This window comes from Tachysurus fulvidraco, unplaced genomic scaffold (genome assembly GCF_022655615.1).
Source record: "Tachysurus fulvidraco isolate hzauxx_2018 unplaced genomic scaffold, HZAU_PFXX_2.0 HiC_scaffold_34_np12, whole genome shotgun sequence".
Classification (NCBI taxonomy): domain Eukaryota; kingdom Metazoa; phylum Chordata; class Actinopteri; order Siluriformes; family Bagridae; genus Tachysurus; species Tachysurus fulvidraco.
The window spans coordinates 46,710-61,204 of record NW_025926929.1 but is presented as its reverse complement, the minus strand read 5'-3'; the positions used below and the strand labels follow the sequence as shown (position 1 = coordinate 61,204).

Below are 14,495 nucleotides of genomic sequence, written 5' to 3'. Positions count from 1 at the left end.
ATGGATTTTTTTAAATGGACTTTGATGCACATGTTCCAAAATAACCTTACAGGTGTTGGGCAATTGTAATAAAATATATTGGTTATATAATATATAAGGTAGAGTAGAGAAAGTAGATTGAGTTATAATATATATGTGTATGGATGCAGTCCTCCAAGCTCATGGGAGTCATATACAATATTAATTATTTTTCCACTGCACCATGACTTTATGTTCTGTACTGTATATTATTTCTGTTAAGTGACAAGACTTTTGTCTAAGCAAATTCTGACCTTTCTGTCCTAATTAAATAATTAAAAATCAAGGCATGATAAGATTTTATTTTGGTAAAATAAGCTTAATCTAGAGGCATTTGCCTTTCATATAAGCCACTTCTGATTCCAAACCATCACCTAGAAGTCAAGTTATTATTTGTTAGGAACAACAACTTGGATAGGCGACAAGACTTTTGTCAGGGAGTGTGTGTATATATATACAATATATATAAATTAGTAATGTATGATTATATAAAATGATTCTCTATAAATCACGTGATAAGGAGCTTGAATAAGAATACTGTGCTAATTACAGTGTCTTCTTCTTTGTTTTGTGCTTTTTACAATAGACATTGTCTCAAAGCAGCTTTACAGAACATAAACATAGAACAGAAGGTAAACATAAGGAATAATATGAAGAATTAATATAATAAAAATTCAAGATATATATATATATATATATATATATATATATATATATATATATATATATATATATATATATATATATAGTTCACAGTATGTATGTATGTATGTATGTATGTATGTATGTATGTATGTATGTATGTATGTATGCATGTATGTATGTATGTATTTATTATGTATATGTATTTATCCCCAATGAGCAAGTCTGAGGTAACTCAGGCAGCAGTGGCAAGGAAAAACTCCCTTAAATTGGTAAAGGAAGAAACCTTGAGAGGAACCAGACTCAAAAGGGAACCTCCTCCTAATTTGGGTGATATGAAAGGGTGTGATTATAAATATACAGTCTGACAATTGTGCATTGATGAGGAGTCTGTTGTCCTGAATCTCTCCTCTTAGAATATCTGATTATTTCTTGAAGCAGAGTCCAACTGGATCTGGTTAATGTCTAGATGTCTCAGGATTCTCACATGGTTGGCCTCATCTCAGTGGAGGTCCAAAATCTTCATAACACAGAAGACAAGTGGAGCTTGTACAATTTCTGGATGCCTTGGGATGGGTGGAGAGAGAAGCAATGGAGAGGAATTAACATAGCTGCTGTTCATAATATTAGCAAGCACTAGATGATAATGTGCATGTATTAGAGTACAAGATTATGGGAAGTATTATGTGTATACCTGACTAAAGAGATAGTTATGAGGGTTTTTAATCTACATTTAAACTGGGAAAGTGTGTCTCAGCCCCGAACACTATCAGGAAGTTTGGGAGCTAAATAAGAAAATGCTCTACCACCTTTAGTAGACTTAGATATTCTGGGAACTACCAGAAGTCCTGAGTTTTGTGATCTCAGAGAGCGTGAAGGATTGTAACGTGTTAGAAGACTAGTTAGATACATGGGAGCTAAACCATTAAGAGCCTTGTACGTAAGTAGCAGCAGTTTGTAATCAGTTCTAAACTTAACAGGTAGCCAGTGTAGAGATGATAACAATGGGGTTATATGGTCATACTTTCTTGTCCTAGTGAGAACTCTGGCAGCTGCATTTTGGTCTAACTGTAACCTATTTATTAAAGATGCAGGACAACCACCTAGTAATGCATTACAATAGTCCAGTCTAGAGGTGATGAACGCATGAACTAGCTTCTCAGCATCAGATACAGACAGGATGTTTCTCAGCTTGGCAATATTTCTAAGGTGGAAGAAGGCTGTGTGTGTAATATGGTGATATGATTTTAAAGACAAGTTACTGTCTAATAAACACCAGGTCTTTCACTGTCAAGCTACTAGTTACTGTACATCCCTCTAAATGGGCGTTAAAGTGTGAGAGTTTCTGTGTACTGGTTTTTGGACCAATAATTCAGAATTAAAATTACAGTTCATACAATAGTATATCTCTTTAATTGATACACTTTATTAAAAGAAATTAGCTATTTCATCTGGTTTTGATGAGATATATAACTGTGTGTCATCAGCATAACAATGGAAACTAATCACATGTCTTCTAATGATGTTCCCTAATGGATGCATGTATATCGAATAAAGCAGAGATCCTAGAACTGATCCTTGAGGGACCCCATAGTTAACTAATAAACTGGAGGATTCACCATTTAATTCTGCAAAATGGTATCGATCAGACAGGTAGGATCTAAACCAACTTAAAGCCTGTCCATGAATACCTGTGTAATTTTGTAAGCGATCTAGGAGAATGTTTTGATCTATAGTGTCGAATGCAGCACTGTAAAGGTCTGTAATAATAAGCAAACAGATAAATAAATAAGCAAACAGAATCAAAACATAAAGTAACAGCAGAGGGTGCTGTATGGCAACATTTCTCAATATGAGACAAACACAATATCTCAAAGACAGCCATGCACACATACACACACACAATCATACACACACACGTGCCCACACACACTCACATACACACAGACACTCACACGCGCCCACACACACATGCATACACAGATGCACACACACAAACACACACGCATACACATGCACACACACACACACACACACACACACACACACACACACACACACACACACACACACACACACACACACACACACACAAACACTTGCACTATTACTATAGCAATAGTGTTATGTAAAAGTGTAAGTAAATGTGACTACAATAGACAGACAAACAGTATAAAAAAATCTGCCCTCCTGTCTGTACGCTAACCCTAACCTCTAACCCACCACACCCCCCACCACCCCTTTTTGTGATAGGTTTGTCTAATTGTTTAATTTGGCAGTAGACTGTTTAACTATCAACATTCCTTAACATTTCTACATACAGGTAAATGTTGCCATAACGATAGTGAGATTTATTTTTGTGTGTTTATTTTGTCTATGGAGGTAATTGTGTTATTAAGATTTGGCGTGCTGATGTATGAGTCGTTGTACATGCAGGTAAAGTATGCACAGGAAGTTGTGTAATAAGTCGTAACGTATGGTGTTCAAAACCTCATGAACGCTAACTAATAAAAGTAGGAAAAGTTCCATATTCTCATGAATGCCTGCATTATTCTGATGGACCCATTTGCAGGAGACTGGAGGTTCATCTGAGAGTGTATAGTCCCTCTTACAATAGCTTAACAAGTGTTACAACAAAGTATTATTAGTGGAGAACTTTATTAATCCCCAAGGGGAAATCAGAAAAGTAGACAAAATGAATGAAATTGCAGAGAGTGTTTATTCTGGTAAAGTGCAAACAAACAAATCCAAATTGTAAGGCAATTATTTTATGTCAGAATCTTCTAGTGGATTTTTCTGGTACATTTGGGTTGGTACAGTGATAGAGGACCAATTTAACATCAACACTAACACTGAAAAATAATAAAAAACATCCATTTATAAGAGTTTAGTCTTTATAATTGTAAACGTGAAGAAGGAGTTGAAGTAAACAACTTTTATCATTTTAGAAATGTATCACTTAAGAAAGCTACTGAGTACTAAATAATACAAATAAGTAAGAAATCTTTATTTTTTTTGTTAAATGCAAAGTTAATGGGAAAAAGTTATACGTTATATTGTGGTATTAGAGAATAGTTTGAAGCAGAATAAATTTGTCACTTTGCTGTTAAGACAGAGCATTAATACATACAAATATATTAACATACACAAGAATATTACATGTGTATTATATTTGTAATATAAATGTAATTAGAAAAAGCAAGTTAATTAAAAGTGACAAAAAATGAATGATATGATGCTCACATGATATTTATGATCACATGTGACAAGAAGCTTGAATACGAACACTGTGCTAATTACAGTGTAAGGCACTTGTTTTATACTTTTGTTCATTCACTCAGGTGTATGTTTGTGTGTCTGTCTGTCTGTGTCTGTTTGTCTGTGTGTGTGTGTCTCCTTTGTTCTATGTTTATGTTCTATGTGGTTCATTTGTGGTGCTGAGTGAAATCCGCTAAACACTCAGGCGTAGGCTGATTCATCTTCTTCTTTGAATCCACTTTTAACAGCTGCTTGAATGCTCTTTATCTCTTCTGGAGCAGCAGCAGGTAGAATGGCGAGCAACTCTTTATCAATCTTATTCTGTCTTGCAAAACTCTTCTCTTCAAACTCCCTCTTGTTCTTGAGGACAAGGACTAAGATGGCTTCCTGAGCCCCATCACAGGCGTTCCGTAACTGATCAACCTCAAACTGAAACTCTGGCTTTTCCTTGTCCATGGCCATCAGTTTTCCCACAGTGCTGACACGATCCATGATGTGCTTGGTGGACACCTCAGTGTAGGTTGTAGAGATCATGTTGACAAGGTTGGCGATGTTAGTGGCTTGAAAGGCTTGATTGTAGAGCATATCTTTGGAGAAGAGCTTTGCGTTGTAGGAAAGTTTCTGTGTCTTCTCAGATGTAGATACAAAATCTTTAAGGGTTCTGTTCAGACTGATTTTCACAATGTTGGACACCATCTGAAAGAAGCGCACCATCTTCTCCCACTGCTTCTTCACTCTCCCCATGGCATCCATACCCTGAACCAAAATTTTTATAGTAGTGTTAAAGTCTATCTCTTTGATCTCACACCTCCTCATGGTGATCAGGATGTCAGTCAGCTCCTTTTGGTTCTTCTCCATGTTCTCTACACTCTTCTCATACATGTCTCTGGTCTTGTCCAGTTGAGCGCGGCTCTGCTCTACGCGGAACCTGGCATTATCTGATGCCCTTTATGAAGCTTTCACCTTCCCAGGTTTACTTTCTTCTTTATACATCATTGGTGGTTTTGGAGCCAGAGAAGGAGAATTTGTGACAGATTTACTTTTGCTGTCAAAACTGCGAGCTGATTCATTCAGGTTTCTGATCAGTTTAATCAACTCATTTGTTTTGGCTTCTTCCCATTTCTGTTCTGGTGTATACTTTGCTAGTTCTTCACAGATCTCAATGCCTTTGGTACAGATGTTTTGAGCTTCCTCTTTTGCTGTGCAGTTTGGAAATTCTTTTAAATTTTCCCCGATTCGTTTGAACTGATCTGCCTGAAATTTTGTCTTTGTAGTTTGGTGTATTTGATCATACAAATCTTCCAAGTTAATTGTGTTTTCAATCACAAACTCTTGAATTTTCTCTGTGCATTTCAGGATTTCTGCAGATTTACTATAAATATTAATTTCATCAATGCAATCAGCTTTAGGTTCTGGACTTTTAGACAGACTTTTTTTAGAAACATTCTGTGTCTAACGTTTAGATACAATGGACGCCATTCCATCAATAATTTTTGGATTTTTAGACAGTAAAAGTATTAACTTTTCAGGTCCCATGGTCGCTATTCCATTAATAAAAGTTGTGACGCCCTCAGTTAATCCTTCAGCCAAATCCATTCCTATCATTTCCCATCCATCGGGCAGTGAAGCCATTGCTTTGCTGTAACTTTCATGTGCTTCATTTAGCTGCTTTTCCATGACCTTCAGTACCTTCTCTGAGCGTTTAGCAGCTTCTTCTGTGTCTGTTTTTCTCAGCTCGGCTTCCTCCAGTTTCCTCTTGATTTCCTCCAGCTCCTCTCCATAAAAGTGCTGAGCATTTACACATGCTTCCAGCAGTTCTTGGATAATGTTGATGACATCAGTGAACCGTTTTTCTGTTGAATTGGCCAGCTCAAGACAGCTATCTGCAACAACATGGATGTTCTGCAACTGTTCAGGGAGGTGAGCTTCAACAACCTCATCACTGCCTTGGAACAGGATCTTCATAGTCATCTTCATGTAATCAGGAACTGCCATGGTGTGGAGTCTAATCTGATCCATGTTCTTATGGGCCTCATTGAAAGCACACCAGCCTGAGTTACACACCTGCATGAGGCAGGCACGAAATGACTCTGGGTATCTGATGAACTTGTAGCCAACTTTTGGTGGGTTCTTGTTGATGGAGAAATCTGTATTGGAGGAGATGAAGACCAGCTCTCCCAGGATGGCTATGGAGAGAGGAGCAGGAGTCAGATACTCCTCCCAGTTGGAATACGGCTGCATCACAAGCTTGGTTTGGTTCCTCATCTCCTCAGCTGTGGTGAGGCTTTGAGTTTTCTTTACAGTTTCCGAATCCATGGCTTCTTTTTTCTGACTAAATTCAATGAAAAAATAAATTGATCATGAGATCACAATGGCTGCCCTACTGGGTGCCAGTAGAGAATGTAGAGTGAAAACCATAACAACTAAACTGAACCATGATGCCGTGATTCCTTTATTATTCAGAATTCAATTATATGTGCAGTGTGACAAAACTTTAAAAACATCACATCACTGCCCTACAGCACTTTTACTTTTCGAGTCAGATGATCCATCTTTCTACATTGGAGTAAGTGTATACCAGTATTTACAGAGAAATTATTTATAACATTAAACATTTTTAAAAGTAAGTTCAAACAAAAAATTCTAACGATAAATTAATTTTTCAGAAATAATCTTTTTTTTTTGCTGTTTTGAGATTATGCCTAGTTAGCAACAGGGAAAGTGAATAATGTTAGAATAACATTAACAAAGGATTAAAGGAGTAAATATGTGCATTAAGAAAGACATTTAAGTGAAATTCAGAACAGATTCTTCCTACCTGGATATGCTGATAGTCTTCAGTGAAGGTGTGGACGTTCTCTGTCTGCTCTGTGACCCAAGTGGTGCACTGCCTCGAGACTGAAGACCCCTGTGTATTTATAATGTGTAATCTGCCCTCCCCTTTTCACCCACCCACCGCTGATAGATATTTAAAATAAGTTCATCTTATAAATATCACATAATAAGTGACTGTGGTGATCCAGAAGAGAAAGTACAGCAAGAGTTAAACTTTCACACTCTAATTACAGATTTATCTTCAGGAGACCCTCTGACAAGGTAATCATGTTTCAGGCTTTATAGGTGCTGGATTCTTTTTTTTTAAACATGTATTAAAATGTTAAAATATGTAATAACTTGATGGATTCATTCAAACTTGTAAAATATAAAAATAAAATGACTAACATATGAAGAAATAAAGAAGAAAAACAGAACAATCTCATGTTATAGTAATAGCAATAGTATTTTAGTGTGAAAGACTGAACTTGTTTTTATTTATTATCCTTTTGATCTATAGAGGATTTCAATTAATAAAATAATTCTGTAACAGATGACTAGAGACACTGAAGGAGATTTTTATGATGATCTCATGATCAGGTTTGAGTTTTTCCCCTTTAACATGTTTACTTCCTGTTTCAGATGAATCAGCTTTCATCATTGGAGTGAGTTGAATTCCAGAATACACAGAAATAATTCATAACATTTAATTCACTTTTAAACAGAATCACCAAAAAATTATTCAAACAAAACAAAAATAAATAGAATATATATTTTTTAAGATTTCTTAATTTTCTTAATAAGCTGAAGAACACAGCTGAAGCTGTTCTCATTCCACTGAAAGGTGGGGTCTCCTCCCTGAATGAAGTCTATAAGGCTCTTATTGAGGCAGATGTAGATCCTGTAACTGGGAAATGCTCCAACTACGACTACATCAGAGAGCAGATAGTACAGGCTCATCAGCTCATGAAGCAGTCAGAACAGGAAGCCAGTTCAGGGTTAAAGAATCTGGATGAAAACTTAGAGAGACTGATACAAGAAGAGGGGAAACTCAAGCAGGAGATAAACTACACAATACTAACCTTAGACAACTTTAGAAAAGAGAAGGAATCAAATGAAAATATACTCAGAGTATCTCAGGGAGCTCTGGAGCAGACCAGGAGAAATCTGGATTCAGCAACACACACACTTCAGGCTCAGCAGAAAAGGAAACATGATGCTGAAATTGTCACAGGTGTTGGGGCAGGACTGTTAGTTATACCAGGCATTGGATTGATTGCAGGTAAGAATTACAGCATACAGATAAAAATAATGACATCTGAACTGTTTCATCATCATAACCTTCATGTGAGTGTCTGTTCTGACTCTGTAGTTTGTTTCTTCAGGTACTGCCATGATGATTGGTGGTGGAGTTGAACTGGCTCAAGCAAACAAAGCTGTCCAAGTGGCTCAAGAGGAGGTGAGAAAGTCTGAGAATGAAGTGGGAAACTATGAACTTAAAGTATCTCACTACGTGTCTAAGATTTCCCAGACCGAACGTGACATCAGTCAGAAAGATGACCAGCTGAAGCAGATAGGTGAAGGAATCGAGAAGGTGAAGAAGCAGAGTCAGTCTGTAGCTGAGTTCCAGGGGAAAGTGAGAGGAGCTGTCAATCTTCTGGGTGTCCTCAGAGGGAGGGTCAGTGTGGCTGAAGGTCTGACTCGCAGATCCATCCTCCAGGAGCCTGTGATGAAGGTGATGGAGGATGTGATGAAGGCCATAGAGCAGATCACAGGGAATGAGCTCCTCTATCGCAATGACCTGCCAAGACTCATCAATCAGATGAAGGAGAACAACCAACGTCTGGCAGCCATCTGTGCCTAAGAGAACAGCTCAATATCACAATAACATGCTGTTTCTTTTGTTTTGAACAGAGTTACACAGAAAAATATATATATGTTTTGTTCAAATAAGAATAAAGTATATACATTTTATGATTCTATGTCATATTCAAGAGCATTAAATACCACTAAACATAAACATACATAAATAAATGAATAAATAAATAAACACATAAATACAGTAAAAGGATGATGTAGTAAAGTTTGTTAAATGAAACAATGTGTGAGCTATAAGAGAAATAAACCATGTGACAAGGTAAGCATGCTGTCTGCTGCTTTTCTGAGTGCTGTATTTATTTTTACTGTGTTTAATTAAGTAATAACTTGAGCGCTTTCATTCAAAACGGTAAAATATAAAAATAAAATGATCATGAGAAATATAATATAATGTAATAAAGAAGATAAACAAAAAATCTTGTAAAGGCTAATAAAATAGTGCTTTAGTTTCAAGTACTGAACATGTTTTTATTCAGTATCCTTTTGATCTATAGAGGACTTTTTGTTAATAAAATCATCATTTTATGAGGATTTTTAATGATGATTGGGATTTTCCCCTAGAACACTTTCTGTTTCAGAGTAAGATGATTCAGCTTTTATTAGAGTGAGTTGAATTCCAGAATTCACAGAGAAATAATTCATAATGAGATCGGAAACTTGTCTGAACAGTTGCGGCTGTATGACAGATGAGATGAGAGTTAACATTAATGAACACTAATACACAAACTAATGCAATGCCACTAGCTGGATCTGTTTAGTGATACAAACATCCATATTCACATGTAAATCTGAAGAGGGTGTAGCATGTACTAAAAGTTTGTTTAATTATATCTAAAACCTACCACTGTACCACCCGAAACACTGGGAAAACCCTATATATTACAGACATCAGAAGAATATGATATAAGTGTTTTCTCCAAATTGTTGCCACAAAGATGGAAGCACACAGTTGCCTAGAATGGCTTTGTATTTTGTAGCATTACTTTGTTCCTTCACTGGAAGTAAGAGGCACAAACAGTATTCTAGCATGACAATGTTGGAACCTCCTGACCTCCTCATACTGCATTAGTGCTTGAACTCACGAATACTATTGTTGTTAAAATGGGAAAATCCACACAACCACGTTCCAAAATCTAGTGGAATGCTGTCCCATATGTGTGCAGGTTGTTAGAAGAGTAATATTTATACATATATGTATGTCTGTATATATACAGTATATATGGATATAATGGTGAGGTACACTGTAAAAAAAAAATAGTTGCGAAAACGTAGAAAAGTGAGTTAACCTGATGCATTAAGAATTTTGAGTTGTCTCAATGTATTTTAAATAATTACTCGTTTTAATGATACCAACTAACACTTGCTTGTTTTCGTAATTCTGATTTTCTTATTTTCCTAATAAAGATATTTGTCACACCAGTTACTGTTGTTCAGTTAATTTGCTTTTTTATGTTTTGTGGATGACAGATGTTCAATTGGCAAAATAAAGACGTCATAAAACATTTACTTTTTATCATTTGTTTCAATTAGAAAAAACCCACATTTAAACAAACATTTAAAACACTTTTACAATTTACAATTTACTTTTACAATTTTATTTAAAGGGATAGTTCACCAAAAATGAAAATTCTGTCATCATTTTCTTACTGTCACAACCAGAGGAGGAAGGAGACAGACCCCTTTGCAGGATAGCTTCAAATGAAAGGGGTTTAATAAATGATAAAGACAATGACAAAAAAGACAATAACTGAAACAATACAAATGACGACACTTAACAAAGACTAGACATGACGAAGGGTAAACGTAACTAATGATTCCGCGCTGCCATCGGCGGAACAACACGGTGAAGGCAGATGGGGGGAGCGAGGAACACGGCGATGGCAGATGGAGGGAGCAAGGTCCACGGCGAGGCCGGTGGGGGAAGCAAGGCACACGGCAAGGCCGGTGGGGGAGCAAGGCACACGGCGAGGTAGGTGGGGGGAGTAAGGCACACGGCGGCACATTCAGCGAGGGCCGAGCGACGTCCACAGCCAAGCAGAGGGGCCAAATGACATCCACAGCCGAGCAGAAGGGCCGAGCGACGTCCACAGCCGAGCAGAAGGGCCACGCGACTTCCATAGCCGAGCTGAAGGGCCGAGTGACATCCACAGCCGAGCTGGAGGGCCGAGCAACATCCACAGCCGAGCTGAAGGGCCGCGCATAACCCCCGATGCACCGTTGCCAGACCCACGTCCTGACGACCAGAATAGAAGGGTGGGAGGGTGGGAAAGATCCTTCGCCATGGGCCTGCAGCACCCCCGCGGAAGAAGTGAAGCGACGTCCTCCTCGGACGGAACTGGAAGTGGAGCGGCGTCCTTCACCGGAAAAAATGCAGGGCGATGCCGCAGAGCACCAAAAAATAAAAAAGGGGCAAAAACAGGATGGTGACATCCTCCGCGAATAAAGTGAGGCGACAACCGCTTCGGACGGAACCGGAAGTGGAGTTCTTGGGCGGAATCATTCTGTCACAACCAGAGGAGGAAGGAGACAGACCCGTATGCAGGATAGCTTCAAATGAAAGGGGTTTAATAAATGATAAAGACAATGACAAAAAGCCGATAATTGAAACAATACAAATGACGACACTTAACAAAGACTAGACATGAGGAAGGGTAAATGTAACTAATGATTCCGCACTGCCATCGGCAACACGGCTTACTTAAATATAAAAAGACAATGAAGACACAATAAGGATCAGGTGTGGAGACAGGGAGGGGCAGACGAAGGCGGGGCAGACATGTGACGAAGAAGATAAACAAAAGGCACGTGGCCAAAAGTCCGGGCTGAGTCCTGACACTTACTCCCATGTTGTTACAAACCTGTATAAATGTCTTTGTTAAGGATGTTTGTAATCAAACCGATCATGCGCCCCATTAACTTCAGTTTGGTTACAAACATTCCTCAAAGTATCTTCCTTCATGTTCTTCAGAATAAAGAAATTTATATGGGTTTATAACAAAATAAGAGTGACAAAATGTCACAGTTTTTTTGGGTGAACTATCCTTTTAAAATGACAATTTTCATACAACTGTTAAACGAACAGTTTATAAGAAACAGACATGTTAACTGCAACAATTAACCAGACCTAGTATGCAAGCTGTACTTCAAAATTACAATTATAAAACACAGTTTTACATCTATTGACAAGAAAAAGAGATGCCAACTAAAAGAATCCCCAGACCTTGTATCAAAGCTGCACTTTAGGTCTTGTAACAAATGAACACCAAAAAGGTATCCAAAAACACTCTTCTGATTTTCTTTACAACAGTTTGTTCTTGAGAGAAAGCACAAGTTTGGTGCATCCAGATCCCAGCTCCATGAAAACATTCTGAATAGTGTCAAAAGTGTACTTAAGATTTTAAGAATAGGGAGATGTTTCAAAAAGACAACCTGCTCCAACACAACAGCAATGTTTACAACCTCGGTTGATGTCGCCTGGGTGTCATCTTCCAAAACACACAGAATGGCAATAGACACCCACCATCTTCAGTGTTCTGTTACACAAACAATAATGTATTAGAACATAGACATTTTGTAGTTGCATTCTATCCATAATAGATTGTAAAAGTCAATAGTCATTAAACAGTCAACAGTTTCAGACTGACAAACATAAGACTAGAAAAAGTAAATATTCACTTTTTTCAAACAAACTTAAAAAACCTTTAGCCTTTTGAAGTATTTACTACGTACTTTGCATGTCTTGAACAGCTTGTTTGGGTCCTCTCGAAGAAACAAAGGCAGGCCTTTCAAAGCAGTAGTCCTTCTGTGATTAATAACATCTGTCATCTTAAAAACATACAGAGGTAATAACCAATTAGCCAAGTAAGAACACCGTATATCAGCCAACCTAATGTGAATAAACCTCCAAAACATTTAAGTTATGAATCTTAACTTGCCCTTTCATCAAGTCTTTCTAGGAGCTGTTCTATGTCCTCTCCAAATGCAGCTTATCTAGCTCTGTATACTTTCAAGAGCTTAGGTGTAAATCTGTGTATGGCTGATCTGAAGACACCAAGAAAACGTTCCGTGAGGGGGTCGTGAGGACTGACTGTATTAAAGGACATCTTGACTGACTTGTGAAGACTTGACATTAGATTAACGCTGACATTGCTACAATAAGTAGTGTTTCTGCATGAATAGTATTTCAAGTTAAATTGACCCTGTTAGTGGAAATAAACATCATCCAGCTAGAAATGGCAGTCACAGATGGTTAAAATGTGTATTATGTGCCTTAAAGGGTTAGTTCACCCCAAAATGATAAATTTTATCATAAATCACTTACCCCTGTGTCGTTCTAAAAGACCAAGTGACTCGAATGTCTTCAGAACACATTTTTGATGAAAACCAGGAGGCTTCTTTCTGTCCCATTGACTTCAGTTAGTTTCACAATTCTGTTCCCCAGAAATGAATGAAAGACATCAGCAAAAAGGTCCATGTGCCATCAGCCATTCAATAATATTATGAAGTGACGAGAACACTTTTGTGTGCAAAGAAAACAAAACGAGCGATTTTATTCAACAATTTGTTCTCCCTCCTCCAGACCCCGCTCCACCCACCCGGTTCATCAACAGGGGCGCTGCATTCATTGTCCGTTGCCTCATACGCTCCAGGCATCGTGAGAGGGGAATACAGTACCTGGTCGATTGGGAGTGCTATGGTCCTGAGGAGCGTTCTTGGGTCCCGGCTAGTCACATCCTTGACCCTGACCTCATCACCGAGTTCCACAGATTGCATCCTGACTAGCCTGCTTGGTCGTCATGAGACGCCCGTAGGAGAGAGGGTACTGTCATAGTTTGCCTGCTCACTCGGGTGTGAAGCGGCCACTTCCGGGGCAGCAACCATCTTGGGTGTGGCACTTCCGAGTTAATACCTTTTTATACTCTGCCACACTATTTAAGCATGCTGACTACAGACACTCTTTGCCAGATTGTCTAATCATTTTATCGTTGCTACCGCTTGTGCATGCCTTTTTCTCCCCATAAGTTTCACTTTCGTTTTTTCGGATTACCGGCCGGGCGTGTTTCAAATCGTGGATTTCCCTTTTTTGTTCTCCTCGGTTCCTTTGGGATTATATATTTTTGTGTTTGTCGGCCAGAGACCCTTTTGTTTTTTCAACTCGTTTCATTCTGGATATCAGTCTTATTTTCGGATACCTTGGTTGGATTAATTTGTTGTTTTTTGCTTCTGTGGACTGAGACCTTTCTGAATTATTCATTTGAGTACTGTTTCCTGGACTCACTCTTCTTGATTTTTCTGTCAAGTCAGTTTTTTGTTTCAGGATTAATGTAACCATATTATCTTGTTGGGGAATATTTTGTTTGGTCTGTTATTTCTGTTTAGCCCTGTGACTGTTTGTTTCTGTGTTGGATTATCCCTGCTATTATTATCGAACATTCCCCTTATTAAACCTACTTGATTGGAAGTCATATGCATTCTGCATTTTTCGGTCCATTCCCCCTGCACCCTGACATCTTGGGGCAGTGTATATACAGTAAAAGGATGTTGTAGTGAAGTTTGTTAAATGAAACAATGCGTGAGCTAGGAGAGAAATAAACCATGTGACAAGGTAAGCATGCTGTATGCTGCTTTTCTGAGTGATGTATTTCTTTTTACTGTGTTTAAATATGTAAAAACTTGAGCGCTTTCATTCAAAATGGAAAAATATAAAAATAAAATGATTGACAAATATAATATAATAAAGAAGATAAACAAAATAATCTTGTAAAGGATCATAATATAGTGCTTTAGTGTCAAGGACTGAACTTGTTTTTATTTATTATCCTTTTGAACCTATAGAGAACTTTTTGTTAATGAAATCATTCTGTAGGGGGGCACGGTGGCTTAGT

The 14,495-nt window shown here is 37.9% G+C and overlaps 1 protein-coding gene, 1 long non-coding RNA gene and 1 pseudogene across 2 annotated transcripts; all 3 read right to left on the bottom strand.

The window, feature by feature from the left end:
* Positions 1-4,116: 4,116 nt before the first annotated feature.
* Positions 4,117-5,370, bottom strand: LOC113640159 (annotated as a pseudogene).
* On the bottom strand, positions 4,969-6,785 carry LOC125138441. Its single transcript, XM_047809722.1, has 2 exons — positions 6,737-6,785; positions 4,969-6,250 (listed from the first exon to the last, which is right to left on the bottom strand). Exon 2 carries the CDS (start codon positions 6,232-6,234, stop codon positions 5,371-5,373), a length of 864 nt encoding a protein of 287 aa, XP_047665678.1. The 5' UTR covers positions 6,235-6,250; positions 6,737-6,785; the 3' UTR covers positions 4,969-5,370.
* A 4,549-nt stretch (positions 6,786-11,334) lies between these two features.
* Positions 11,335-13,665, bottom strand: LOC125140451. The gene is made up of 3 exons (XR_007139724.1): positions 12,932-13,665; positions 12,340-12,435; positions 11,335-12,143 (listed from the first exon to the last, which is right to left on the bottom strand). It is a non-coding gene; the product is annotated as an uncharacterized LOC125140451 (long non-coding RNA).
* Between the last annotated feature and the right edge of the window lie 830 nt (positions 13,666-14,495).

Excerpts from the sequence above, each read along its gene's own strand:
- LOC125138441 (XM_047809722.1), bottom strand. The coding sequence starts at position 6,234 with ATGGATTCGGAAACTGTAAAGAAAACTCAAAGCCTCACCACAGCTGAG.